The following is a 14,770-nucleotide window of genomic DNA, read 5'->3' on the forward strand; positions in this document are numbered from 1 at the left end:
TAAATGTTAAAAGATCCTGTGATAGTAAACATTCTAGTCTGCTGATTTTCACGGATTTAACGGCTTTATAAATTGAATTTAAGAGTTACCACTTCGTGGTTGTAGGAGAAAAATTTCTAAAAAAATAATCATTATTTCAGACTAAAAATGACTGAGGAAGAATATGATTATATGTCGGATGATTTTTTGAATAAATGCACAGAACAGGTTAAATTCTTAATGTGAAAAAAATCATTATTTTTGTAATTTTTCAATTTTGAAATAAGGATTTCTCAAAATATGTTTTTAATGTCAATTTTATGGCAATTGATAAAAATTATAGTTTTTCACGAAAACTTACATGGATATAAAATTGCAGGGTTTCCGTGCGTTTGTTTTTCTTGAATTTTTAAGAAAGTTATTGTATGATGAAAATTATTTATTTAGACTGGATCTTCTAAGCCTGGTCTCATTAAAACTTACGATGGAAAAAGGAACTATTCATTATTTATGAAATCTTCTTAGAGTTTTTTTTGTAAAGTAAAAAACGAACTAAAAAGGATTTTTGATTATTTTGTAAATTTATTCGTGTCATGAAGCGATGCATTGACCTTTTCTAAAAACCAGCTCATCCTTCAGGTGTTAATAATGATAGAGTTATTCCTGGTTTTTCATCTGAAAATTTATTAATTTTTAAAGTGACCTTCGGATGAACACATCAGAGACATGGAATTTTGATCTTTTCAAACAGAAACACTACGATATCTTCCTCATTGTTTGTCCAATAAATGGCATAAGTATTAAGTATACCGTTGTAAATGGGCCGTGTAACGTTTAAAATTGAGGAGTACACTTTGTCCCTTGGAAAGAAGCGGTGGGGGGTCAGCGGTTAGCTGGCCCCAAGAGGCTGCTGAAGAGTAGCTTGAAGGGTGTAGCAGTCAATAATATTCTCTCACAGAAACGAGAGTTATCTTCCTTGGCCTGTATGCCACAACCACGCCAGTGGTTCAAACTCCAGGGTCATGTAGATGACAGTGTAGAGATGCGCACTTTCAATAGGGTACGAGTAGGTGATGTTGGTTTGGGTAACAGAAGACCAAACCCAAGGGGAAAAATATTCTCGCATTGCCCTTATTGTCTTAATAAAGGAGTGTTGTGCAAACTAACAGAACACCATGTCATAATCGAATGCTTGAGTATTAGCTATGAGCGCAACCAATTTAATATCCCGGAATGTCTAGTCAACTCATTAGGGTCTAAAACCACACTAAGGAAGTATCTAGGGGAGGATAATGCGGGAGTACCAGAGCTGCGTATACGAGCTAGTCACATCCACAACATCATTGAGCGTTGGCAGAATATCACGACACCCTTTTAACTTCCAGTAGCTACTGCTTCTCACCTCACTTTTGATTGCAGGGTACACTTTCGCCATCAGGATGTATGGCTAGACAGCGTCTGGTTTGTACCTGCCTTAATTAAATTTCCTTGGAGTAGGGGGAATGAGATTAGGGTGCCAGATTGAATCGGTCGGGGATTCAGCACCTGACTGAGTCCCCTTCTCGGAGTCGGTCTGGGGATCCCACGTTGGGGGTCTTCCACGATCTATCTTTCATTTCATTTCATATAACAATCCCTACTTTCTTGATCACAAAATGTTATCCCCACTTTCTTGATCACAAAATGTTATCCCTACTTTCTTAATCACAAAATGTTGTCCCCACTTTCTTGATCACAATATGTTATCCCCACTTTCTTGATCACAAAATGTTATCCCCACTTTCTTGATCACAAAATGTTATCCCTACTTTCTTGATCACAAAATGTTATCCCCACTTTCTTGATCACAAAATGTTATCCCTACTTTCTTGATCACAAAATGTTATCCCCACTATCTTGGTCACAGAATGTTATCCCCACTTTCTTGATCACAGAATGTTATCCCCACTTCCTTTATCACAAAATGTTCCCCTGAATAAATGAATGAATGGTTAGAGAGCATGAGAAGTGGAAGAAGAGGGAGCTGGTTCTGGAGGAGCAGAGACTGAACAAGAGAATCAAGAAGTCATTAAAGGAGAAGGAGCAGGAGAACAGGGAGGAGGGGATGCAGAAAGTCCTGGACAGCAGTAACAAGGTAAACTCGGAAGTTGGATTTAACCATATTGTATGTTGATTGTATATCTTCAACTTTTATGACAGACAAAATTTTTATAACTATTTAACAATACCATCCTATATGAAAAGAATAACAAAAATCTTAAAATAATACTTAATTTATCATAACTTTATTCTCATGTTTTATAAATCTCCCTGTAGAACCTCCGATTTAGTATAGTCCTTTCAAAATTCGAGTTTGGGAGCAGGACGACGTCTTTTACAGTTCTATTTTATTTGATGTTGCTGAAATTTTTGCAGGGGTTTGCAATGCTAGCAAAAATGGGGTATACGCCGGGAACTAGCTTGGGAAAGGATGGAACAGGAAGAAAGGATCCGGTTCCTATTCAGATTAAAGGTAGTACAAAACTTCAATTACAGAAGTGTGTCTTAAAAACAACATAATCGTAATTTTAACTCCATTTTAGGGCGTCACAAAAACACAATCGTAAACAATGATCAACGGGACTTTATTACGCTAAAAGCTCTTAGAACTAAGACGACTTTCGTCATCTCTCAATTATCCAGTTTTGTGAGACACACTGTATTTTCAAAGCAATCATTTAAAAATCTTCAGAAAAAATATTATTATTTTTTCTTAAGAGGGTCGAGGAGGGTTGGGTAGGGAGGAGGCTGTAAAACAGCTTCTAAGGAAGAAACAAATGATAATGGAGAAAAGAGCTAAAGATCTGGTTTCTGAGTTTGATCCTGCTGCTTTCAGGTTAAATATATTCTAAACACCAGGGGGGGGGGGGGGTATTTTAAGGTATTTTCTATAAGAACTCATTCTGCCACCCCACATTCAATTATTAAAAAACCATATTCTTTCCCCAATTATGTAAAAAAAAACGCGATTTTCATCGTTAAATTAAAACTGTTAAATGTTCATGTTGATATATTTAAAAACACTTTTAAGGATAAAGTATAAAATAATGATAAATCTTACTCTACGGACGACTCGAAGCGCAGTTTCTTATGTCTTAAAGAAGTCTTATTTTCAAGTTTATTTTAGTATCGTAACTTAACATAGCCAGCAGTACATACATGATACTTTGACTGTAATTCAAATTTTGATAATAATAGTAATAATGACGTAAAAATACAAATGTTATTTATTTCAAATATTAACATAAGTCCTTATATTTATTATCGATTATTTTTAACCTGCAGGGCTAAAATGCGGGAGAAACACATGTTGAAGAGGTCCGAGGCTGACTTATCTAAAGCACAGAAGTCCTGTAGACAACTTGACCTCGGTAAAGAGTTTATTGAACCAATGGAATCTTGGTTTTGGCCGAAGGAACGACGACAAAGACTTCTGGTAAATAAAAACTAAAGAATCTGAGTTGAAGCATTTTACAAAATGTCCTCTCTATACCTCTAAAATTAGCTTGATTTGTTAGAACTAAAATGTCATACGTAATTTTTAGTAGCCCTACATTTATAGAGTTGCAGTTCTGATTCACAACGGTACCCTTAAAATCGTCAATACTGTAAAAAAATGTTATTTGAAAAAATGATATTTTTTCCTTCATTTTTTCTCCGCAAATAAATTTTTGAGTGAAACACATTTGAAAAATCAATTTTAGGGTAAAACCAACGTTATCCCATTTATTCCTTATCAGATTAATTATTACAGGGTACTGTTGGAAATCAAAACAGTAACTCCACAAATAAATAAGGGTTAACAACTATTGAATAAAAAAGATCCTTTTTGGAAACAATTTTTTGTTAATATTATTTTTAATTTTGAGGACGAAGATGCGGAGAATGAGGAGGACGAAGAGGAGGAGGAGGAGGAGGTTATGTTCAGTATCGAGGAGCAGCTGGAGATGGTGGTGGAGTACCTGAGAACCGAGCATACATACTGCACGTTTTGTGGGATTAGGTAAAAGGATGTTATTTTATTTAATTTAATCTGAGGTAGGGGCGTAATCGGGAATTTTCCGGGGGGGGGGCTTAAATTTTTTTATTGAGGTGGGGCTCAGCGCTCACTGACCTAGGGGGGACTGAACCCCCAAAGCCGTCCCCTGAAAACACCTTTGATATGAGGCCGAAACTTTTGTGACACTAATCTTAGTGCCTTAACTCGATATCCACAGTGGAATTTCTGATTTAGCAATCGCGTCTTAAATTCGTGAAAAACGACAGGCCTTATGCTTTTGCGATCCAATTTTGACTCTACGGACTCTACAAGATATGAAGAATGATTTAACGTAATGTGTCGACTAGAAAAGATGCCGATTAACGCTTAGCTTATTTAAAGGATTTAAATATCTCTCAGAAGTAAGAAAGCTTAGGGCGGTTTAGTTCCTTCAGGCGTTGATCTCATTCAGAAGTTCTGACCACTGAAAATTGTTTGATTTGTGGAGAAAAAATAACAATACTATTTTTTAGTTTCTATAATGAACAAGATATGAACCACAGCTGTCCAGGCCCTGGTAGAGATGATCATGATAATATTTAGAAATAAAGGAGTTAGAATATATATTTTTATACTCAACTTAGTATAATTATCGTTAATAATTTAATAATACATCAGTATTCAGGAGAAATTACTTACTTGATACTTTAATTTGGATAATTCCTATTTTTTTTTCTGCAGGAGAAATTCGCAAGTTAATTTTGTAGAGAAACCATATTTGAAAATAATCTGTTAATAAAATTATAAACGTTAGAATCTAATTCATACTTAATGGGACAAATCTTTCAAGGGTACGGATGTTAATCGGGCAGCTTTTCATCTGTCCATCAGATAGTATGTCTCAAAAATATATATTCCCGCATACAGTCGACATTTCTTATTTTAAAGATAATCTTATAAATCAGTAGGTCTCACACGTATTCCCTTTCTAATATAGATTCTAAATATGTTTTATTACTTTTGTTATACTTATTTATTTCAGAGTTCTAAAATGGCACCTCGTGAAACCCGGAACCCCTATATTATAGATCCGAACAATCGTTTGCATGGTGAGTAATGTGAGAGTGTTTTTATTTAAGGGACCCTTAATTAAAAATAATAAAAATGAGGTATGCCTGATTCACAACGGTATTCAGAAATATTAAGATTTAGATTGCTCATATTAAAAAAATAAGATACTAGAGAATTCTCAACCAAAGTTAAAAAAGTAAATGCTATTATGCTTGCATAGTTGAGGAAATATATATATTTTAATACAGATATTGTTAGCCTCAGTTCCAGAATGTGCAGGGTTGGTGAAATTTTATATACCATAATATTTTGCAATGTTTGGTATATGTTTTAAACAAAAAAAAAATTGAAAAATGAAAGTTGAATTTGCAAAAAAATAACTTATTTAACAAAAACCGGAAAAAGATGACTATCTTTTGAACTTGACAGCATTTTTTTTTTGGGGGGGGGGTTATGGGTTGGAAAGGGAAAATGAATGATTATGATTATTAAGAATAAGGATTATTGATTTAATAAGGATTGCATCTTAAGACAATTAGTTTTTTTTGCAGAAGGAGAAGGAGAAGGTGTTGAAGAGGAAATAGAGGAAGCTGCTCGAAACATCAGAAACCTTGTGATCGAGGATGACGAGGTTGTTCCAGAGATTCAGGATAATGAGGAGGATAACACGGAGGAGGAGGAAGAGGAACCTCCAGGTAAATTAAATGACAGGAGTGTATATTTTATTGAAAAATCATTTCCTCCAGATGTTAAGTATGTTTTATTCTTTTTCAGTGTTTCATTCGTTAAATTGGGAAAATTAATCAATTTACTATTAAAAATTATCGAAAGTATCAAAAGAACTTGTTTTTGATGTCCAGTTTTTATTCCCCCCCCCCCCCCGAGGGAAGCTCTTGAAAATATACCTTGCAAAATTAAGTTTATAATGCCTTTGTTTTAGTTTCACCAAACAGTTCCCTTTTTCTGTACTAGAGAATGAATTTATCAGAGATATTAAAGTGACTAAGCGTAATTTCATGAAAAGATGGCAATGCCCGATTTACAACGGTACCCTTGAAATCATAATCTGATAAAAATCGTGAATCTAACGTCGATTTTTGTCTCGAAAAGTGTTTATTTTCATTATTGTTTTTTTACAAGCAAGAAATGCGCAGAGCAACCACAAATGAAAATGAACAGTTTATGTAAACAAAACAAAAAACGCATTTCTAATTCATACTTTATCAGACAAAGCCTTCGTGTTAGTTTGACTGAATAATCTCTTGTTTTGTAAAAGAGATTGGAATTAACAGCGCTATTAATTTGAATGATTTCAATGATAATCATTATTAATCCATTTTGAGTTTCAAATAATTAGTATTATTAAAAGTTTCAGAACCTGAGTACGGAGATGTACTGTTTGACCCTCCTCTCTATATTCAAAGGTTAGTAACTTGTACTGTTTGACCCTGCTCTCTGTATATTCAAAGGTTAGTTATTTGTACTTTTTGACCCTCCTCTCGATATTCAAAGGTTAGTTACTTGTACTATTTCACCCTCCTCTCTATATTCAAAGTTTAGTTAATTGTACTAAAGGTTAGTAAATTGTACTGTTTGACGTTCCTCTCGATATTCAAAGATATGTTATTTGTACTGTTTCACCCTGCTCTCGTATATTCAAAGGTTAGTTATTTGTACTTTTTGAACCTCCTCTCGATATTCAAAGATATGTTATTTGTACTGTTTGACCCTCCTCTCTATATTTAAAGGTTAGTTACTTGTACTGTTTGACCCTCCTCTCTATATTCAAAGGTTAGTTACTTGTACTGTTTGACCCTCCTCTCTATATTCAAAGGTTAGTTACTTGTACTGTTTGACCCTCCTCTCTGTATTCAAAGGTTATTTAATTGTACTGTTTGACCCTCCTCTCTATATTCCAAGGTTAGTTACTTGTACTGTTTGACCCTCCTCTCTATATTCAAAGGTTAGTTACTTGTACTGTTTGACCCTCCTCTCTATATTCAAAGGTTAGTTAATTGTACTGTTTGGCCCTCCTCTCTGTATTCAAAGGTTATTTAATTGTACTGTTTGGCCCTCCTCTATATTCAAAGGTTATTTAATTGTACTGTTTGGCCCTCCTCTCTGTATTCAAAGGTTATTTAATTGTACTGTTTGACCCTCCTCTTTATATTCCAAGGTTAGCTACTTGTAACATATTCCACTGGCAAATTCAGATCAAATATTCAGATCAATCAATCAATCAATTAATATCGAGAAGTAGTTTAACTGCGGAAAAGTTATCAGCTCTCAAAGTAAATTCCGCCTCTTAATGATGTGCTGAAGTTCTCTGTAGAAAAATATGAGAACGGTTCTCTTTCTAACAATGTTATGGTTTACCCTATTCCCTTGTAGGGGGGCTATTAATGACTATAAAACGCCCATCCAAATGCAAAATATGTTTAACTTTATTTGTTTCTAGATACCGACTAGTCTTGGATATAGTAGAGAAGGAAGAAAAGGAATATGGAATTTTTAAGGTAATATAAATCAATCAATAAATCAATCAATCAGAATCGAGAACCTCAAAAATTCCTTAAATCTACAACAACTTTATTATATATTAATCCTTCTGTAATCTGTACCATGCATGCACTCCGAGGGCCCTGGAAGAATAGAGAAATATATTTTTATTTGATTTAGTCGTTTGTTGATCTTGGCTGCAGTGAGTGTAAGTTTCTCAGGGTAAGTAATTAAAAAAAATTAATGTTGGGGTGTTAGTGGGCAATTATTGTTTGGTGCTCTGGGGGTAAAAATTATAATTTAACATCAAAAGGCAAGTTTTCTATGTCATTTTTATACTTTCTATCCAAAAATTCATATTTTTTTTCGCCGTAAAGTCAAGTATTTCCGTCAATTCAGTGAATAAAACCTTTATAAAATATCCATCGGGGCCTTCAGGCGTTGATCTCATTCAGAAGTTNTATAGATGAAGAGATTCTCAGGGATAATGGACGCTTTCTTAAACCTCTAATAGCAGATTATCTCGGTAAATCAGTTTCTTAATCCTCTAATAGCAGATTATCTCGGTAAATCAGTTTCTTAAACCTCTAATAGCAGATTATCTCGGTAAATCAGTTTCTTAAACCTCTAATAGCAGATTATCTTGGTAAATCAGTTTCTTAAACCTCTAATAGCAGGTTATCTCGGTAAATCAGTTTCTTAAACCTCTTATAGCAGATTATCTCAGTAAATCAGTTTCTTAAACCTCTCATAGCAGATTATCTCGGTAAATAAGTTTCTTAAAACTCTTATAGCTACAGTCCCTTGAATTGAAAATTAATTCAGGATCTAGGGAGAACCCGCTTAGGATTGAGTTGCTTTGTGGAAGTATTTCTGATTTGGATTCAAGGTTAATAATAATATTATCATTCAAGATTTAAATTTCCGATTTTTTCTTTACAATTTTTGGATTCGATATTTTTCCTAATTAGTTTAGACAGATTAGTTTCTAATACTTCTACTTATTTTAATTTGTTTAAATAAAAACCTGTCATTGCATACTTGTCGGAGTCATTTTAATTGACCTTCCATTCCAAGACTTATACGCTAGATTCGCAACGATACCATTCAAAAACCTTTATCTGAGTAACAGTGACAATGAAATTGTAACAAGATCAGATTTAAACTTTAGAAATGGATACCCTTAATCCTGATCGCTTAATCTGAATATCCACCGTGGAAACTTCTAATTTTCTTTTTAATCCGCTCTTGTTGCATATCACATTTCTTACTACATGTAATAAAGATACGTTTAATTACAAATACAGATACGATGCTATATCGATTGGACTAATATCCAACTGAACTAAAGTCAGTTGTTCACAAGCCGGCTTTTAGAGCATTTAAACAAATATAAATTTAATCGGAGCACGATCATTTGCTATTAACTCCTTGCTAGCAACTCACTTAAAATCAAGTCAGTTGCTATCCGCCTAACTTGCTATCCAAACATTTGCTATCAAACTCATTTACTATCAACTCAGTTGCGATCACATTCATTTGCTATCAAGCCTCATTTGCTTTCCGACCTCAACTGCTATCGACACATTTGCTTTCAAGCCTCACTTGCTATCAAGCCAATTTGCTATCAATCGTCAGTTGCAATCAACAATTTTGCTATCAATCATCATTTGCTATCAATTTTCGACTTCCTCTCAATCATTACTTTTACCTTTTTTTTTCTTCAAAAAATTTGCAAAAAATATGGATAAATTTCTCAACATTTGGAATTTTTCATTCTCTGGCAAACTTTGCGTGGGCATGGAACCGGCTCATTGTGTTGCCTCAAGTAAAGGTATCAACCTTTTGAAAGATATTAATAACTACCTGTATTTCCACTACAAAGACAAAGCATACAATACACAGGCCACCTACAGATGCCAGAAATACAGAAACGGATCCTAAGCGCGTAGCTGTTCTACAAAAGGAATCCATCGAACAGGTTTTGATAACAACTTATTTAGAAAGCAACTTATTTATTGTAAGAAATAACTAGTTTTGATAACAACTTATTTAGAAAGCAACAAGTTTTGATAGCAACTAAGGACTGGTTTTGATAGCAACTTATTGAGAAAGCAACAATTGTTTATGATAGCAACTAAGAACTGGTTTTGATAGCAACTTATTTTGGAAACAACTAATTTTGATAGCAACATATTTCGATAGTAACTAGTTTTGGATAGCAGTTAAGCATTGATAGCAGTTGAGACTGATCTCGATATCCACCATTCGTAAGTGTTCAGCTCAGTTCTGCCAAAATCGAAATATTTTGAAAAACGAAGATATCCTTTCAGGTCTCCTCGGACAACGCTTTTTTAAAGGGTACCCTTCGGTAATCGAACCTGCTTCTCTTTAATTAGGTCACAGTATCTTCAGCCGGACAAAGCATCCAACTAAAATCATAACATTCTTTGCAGGGATTGCTTGAGACATCCTTTCTATGAGTTGAGTTTCAATATACAGGGTTACCCATAAAGGATGAGAATTTGAAGACGACTGGAAACTCTTGAACTATGACGATATTAAGATTAAATTAATTCGGCTGCCTTCAAAAAAAAGTATTTGAATGGCTAATTTGATTATTTCGAAGTGTATATTTACAGGGATTCATTTATATAAGGAAACAGACAGTATACATTCTGTAAAGTCGTCTCTGAAGTCTCATCCTTTGCGGGTAACCCTGTATCTTATAATCCGGGATTTCAGCTGGAAAATACTGAATATATCCTAGGCTACGAGATATTGAAGCCGTCAGTGCTATTGAACTCATTGAACATCTTTATCCGGAAGAATTAGAGGCTTTCCCCAAGGAAACATTATTTATAAACAATTTTTAATTAATGATTTTTTTAATAATTGGAATAAGTTAGAGATAAAGGGGAATGTGGTTGTCGGTGTGGTTGCTATCTTGTAGAGTGTGGGTGTGGGGGGGGGACATCGGTTTGGGGATCTTGATGTTCTTAAGAAAAGATTACCTTTTAAAGAATTTTTGTAGATAAAAAGTTTAAAAGCTCTAAATAGATTTTTGTTTGGATTTGTTTTTTAGTTTGATTGGGTCTTTTTATGAAATTGTTAATTGGATATTTCAAAATATAAAACTTGATAATATTGTTTGTATTTACAAATATAGACAGTATTCGGTTTCATGAGGCCCAAGATTGCTGTGATAACAACACCAAACAGGGACTACAATACTCTCTTCCACAGCTTCCCTGGTCCTTTCAGACACTGGGACCATAAATTCGAGTGGACCAGGTAGTTTTAAAAATGGTCGAGTCTTCACATTTGAGGGAAAAATTTTAGAAATATTTTTATATACCCCCATCCATCTTCAACTACTTTAAATTTGGTCAACCAACCTTTTTTGTACCGGCTGCTTTAAAGAGACTTTAAGCTTAATTTTAAGTGACCCTCCAAGATGGCAATGCCGCATTTTCACCTTACTCTGATTAAAAATGTGGAAGATCCATTTTCTGACTCTAAAAACGTTTTTTTTCTTTACGTTTTTCCAATTAAGAAATGTGCCAGTAACTTTCACAGAGAAACCGTAAAACAGTTCAGAGAAACAAAACATTGATATTTAATTCATTCTTGATCAGACAAAGCTTTTAAGGATACCGTTGTAAATCAGGTATTGCCATCTTTACATGGAGGGCCAATTGAAATTACGCTTACAGTCCCTTTCAAGCCGGGACAATAAACTTTTCACATGGTTTATTATTATTATTTATGTAGAGTTGAGTTCCAGAACTGGGCCGAGGGAGTAGTTTCTAGATTTCCTGAATATCAAGTCTCATTCGAGGGTGTAGGCTTTCCCTCAGGGGGACCTACTCAGGAGGGTCCTTGCTCTCAGGTATTTATTATCCTTGTAATCTAGTGGTCCTGGTCCATAGGGACCTATTTAGGAGGGTCCTTGCTCTTAGATATTCATTATTCTTGCAATCTAGTGGTCCTGGTCCATAGGGACCTATTGTGCATTTCTCACCTAATTTTCAATTAAGTCTTCACGCCAAATGCCGGACGCAGGCTCCAGTCATCATACCCATTTCTCACGCGCTTGTTTCTGTAAATATCCACAGTTCATTTATACTCTAGGAACGAGGAAAGCACGTCTTGCGGTGGAAACTGAAAAAATAAATCACAATATTAATCAGTTCCATATAATTTAAAAGTTTTAAAGCAATACCATCAACTAATTATTATTTTACAATCAATCAATCACACGAATATATTAAATGAGTGCTTACATTTGGTGCATCGACTGAGTGGGTGGAGCACCGTCCACATCTCCAGATAATTTAGGAATCCGCACAGGGCTGGGAACAACGTTCTCCAGAGAGTTAAGGAATCCGCTCAGGGCTGGGAAACAACGTTCTCCAGAGAGTTAAGGAATCCGCTAAGGGCTGGGAAACAACGTTCTCCAGATAGTTTAGGAATCCGCTCAGGGCTTAGAAACAACGTTCTCTAGTCAATCTTTAGTGAAGTCTTCCGATCTCACAGAAACCAGTCAGCTGGGGTCAGGATACAACGATAATGTCCTCAGCGCCTTAACAGGGGTATATATTGTCGATGCACCGGGGAGGGATGAGATCAGGGTACAGCAACGTGTACACTGTTCCCATGTACAAGAAATACAGTACGTTAAAGAATGTACAGTATTATAATATTTCTCAAACCTTTTGTTTATATCGTGGAGAAATTATTCAGATTTGCATCCAAGAAAGACCATATTGTTTGGTCTGAAAAAGGCCTCTAATTTAATATTTTAATCAATGTTTTGGGAGTAAATAGGTTTACATACATGGTTACATTTTTAAGATTGATGGTATTGCACGTGCTTCCTTTTATATATATAAGTTTAAAATCTTTTCTTTTTGCTCCAATTCACATATAAAATTGCAAGTTATAGAATAAACAGAGTAAATATGCATTTAAAAGCAGGGTTGAATATAGGCTAAATATTATGAAAGTTAATAAAAGTACTTCATATCTTCATATGGTTGATCTGGTGATAATGCTTGAATTCAGTTCAGTCTTGAGTTCTCGGTAGGTTTCCTACTTCAGCCTTCATTCTAGTTCTTTCCTAAACAGGGCTTAAATATAGGTTTTACACCTATTTAGGAGGGTCCTTGCTCTCAGGTTTTTATTATTCTTGCAATCTAGTGGTCCTGGTCCATAGGGACCTAGTCAGGAGGGTCCTTGCTCTCAGATGTTCAATATCCTTGTAATAAAATAGTCGTCCTGGTCCACAGAGACCTACTCAGGACGGTCCTTCCTTTCAGGTATTCATTATTCTTGTAATCTAGTGGTCCTGTTTCATATGGACCTATTCAGAGGGTCCTTCTATTCAGGTTTTCTTTATCCTTGTAATCTAGTGGTCTTGTTTTATATGGACCTATTCAGAGTGTCCTTCCTTTCATGGATTCATTATCCTTGTAGTCTAGTGTTCCTTCTGGTTCTTTCATAGGACCTAGTCAGTAATCATGTCCTTGAGGTTTTATTTCCTAAAAATTAATATATATTCTTGCAGGTAGCAGTGTTTAAGAGGAAGATAGAACAAGCTTCAGAAGTATCCGAGTATGGAAGAATTAGAACTGAAGCAGGGGTGTATATTTTCTTTAAAAATCATTTTTTTTAATAATATTTTTTTCCCCCAGAAAATAGGTGTGTTTGCGCGGAGGGGCAAACATTTTTTAAGGGGTTTAGGGGGGGGGTTAATTCTTAAAAATATACACCTCTGAACTGGAGACGAAGATGGAGTAAGTAAATGTGAGCTTGAGGATGAAGTGATCGAGGTGTACAAGAGTATCGTGAGCCACGAGTACCCCTTCTGCAAGGATGAGAGGAGTGAGGAGGAGAGATTGGAAGACGAAGTCTGGTACGCTAGTAGGTAAAATTTCATATAATATTAAAGGGACTGTAAGCGTAATTTCTAGTGACTTTCTATTTAAAGAAGGGAGTCCCCAAATTGTAAAGGTACCCTTTAAAACTGTCAAGGACGATAGACTTTTACTTATTTCTGTAGAGAACCGCTTGTAATTTTTGAACACTTAGTTCGCAAGCTGTTTCATCTTTAAGGAATACTAATACTCACATCAACTGCCATGACGAAACCAGAATCTTAGTTTAGAATAAGTAATTAGTGGTGGGTTAATGTTTTCTGAAAACTTTTCTTACCCGAAAACGTTCTTACCAAAAATTGTGAAATTTGTATGTTTTTACGACAGTCACTGTTTTTTTATGTTCATTTATATTAGATGGAATATCGCTAAAAAAAAAAAACAATAACAATAACAATAACAATAACAATAACAACAACAATAACAATAACAATAACAATAACAATAACAATAACAACAATAACAATAACAACAATAATAACAATAATAACAATAACAATAACAATAATAACAATAACAATAATAACAACAATAATAACAACAATAATAACAACAATAATAACAACAATGATAACAACAATGATAACAACAATGTTAACAACAATGATAACAACAATGATAACAACAATGATAACAACAATGATAACAACAATGATAACAACAATTATAACGACAATGATAACGATAATGATAACGATAATGATTACGATAATGATAACGATAATGATAACGATAATGATAACGATAATGATAACGATAATAAGAACGATAATGATAACGATAACGATAATGATAACGATAATGATAACGATAATGATAACGATAATGATACCGATAATGATAACGATAATGATAACGATAATGATAACGATAATGATAATGATAATGATAATGATAATGATAATGATAATGATAATGATAATGATAATGATAATGATAATGATAATGATAATGATACTAATAATACTCAGAACTATAGCAATGGAGCTAAGAACCAGCTGTGATGAGTTTATGGAATCCAACCTAGTTCCTGTAGATATATCTTCTCTAATTGGTTTCTATGGAGTAAATAAGGTATCGATCAATTAACCAGATTAATGTACTTACTAAAGGTTTTTTTTAAACTAAAATTTCAATTTGAAAATATTCAAATGGAGCTTTTTGTTTAAAAATTGCTTTGATTATTAATTGATATTTTCCAAAGTTTTAGAAACTATTTAGAAAAAATATAAATAGATCTTTAGTTTGAAATTTGCTTTTACTA

The 14,770-nt window shown here is 34.2% G+C and overlaps 2 protein-coding genes and 2 long non-coding RNA genes across 4 annotated transcripts; all 4 read left to right on the forward strand.

Annotated features, from left to right (window-relative positions):
* The first annotated feature begins 142 nt into the window (after nt 1-142).
* LOC111695051 (G patch domain-containing protein 11) lies at nt 143-5,040 on the forward strand. Its single transcript, XM_023464201.1, has 8 exons — nt 143-207; nt 427-473; nt 1,975-2,113; nt 2,395-2,491; nt 2,737-2,854; nt 3,304-3,454; nt 3,888-4,021; nt 4,531-5,040. Exons 1-8 carry the CDS (start codon nt 148-150, stop codon nt 4,598-4,600), a joined length of 816 nt encoding a protein of 271 aa, XP_023319969.1. The 5' UTR covers nt 143-147; the 3' UTR covers nt 4,601-5,040.
* Nucleotides 4,979-6,514, forward strand: LOC111695052 (uncharacterized). Its single transcript, XM_023464203.1, has 3 exons — nt 4,979-5,106; nt 5,620-5,763; nt 6,444-6,514. Exons 1-3 carry the CDS (start codon nt 5,004-5,006, stop codon nt 6,512-6,514), a joined length of 318 nt encoding a protein of 105 aa, XP_023319971.1. The 5' UTR covers nt 4,979-5,003.
* Nucleotides 6,515-7,041: 527 nt separating this feature from the next.
* LOC111695046 (uncharacterized) lies at nt 7,042-7,960 on the forward strand. The gene is made up of 4 exons (XR_002763769.1): nt 7,042-7,074; nt 7,527-7,584; nt 7,748-7,789; nt 7,950-7,960. It is a non-coding gene; the product is annotated as an uncharacterized LOC111695046 (long non-coding RNA).
* Nucleotides 7,961-8,123: 163 nt separating this feature from the next.
* LOC111695064 (uncharacterized) lies at nt 8,124-10,357 on the forward strand. Its single transcript, XR_002763772.1, has 3 exons — nt 8,124-8,173; nt 8,393-8,456; nt 10,338-10,357. It is a non-coding gene; the product is annotated as an uncharacterized LOC111695064 (long non-coding RNA).
* Nucleotides 10,358-14,770: the final 4,413 nt, after the last annotated feature.

This window comes from Eurytemora carolleeae, unplaced genomic scaffold (assembly GCF_000591075.1).
Source record: "Eurytemora carolleeae unplaced genomic scaffold, Eaff_2.0 scaffold191, whole genome shotgun sequence".
NCBI classification, from domain to species: Eukaryota; Metazoa; Arthropoda; class Copepoda; order Calanoida; family Temoridae; genus Eurytemora; species Eurytemora carolleeae.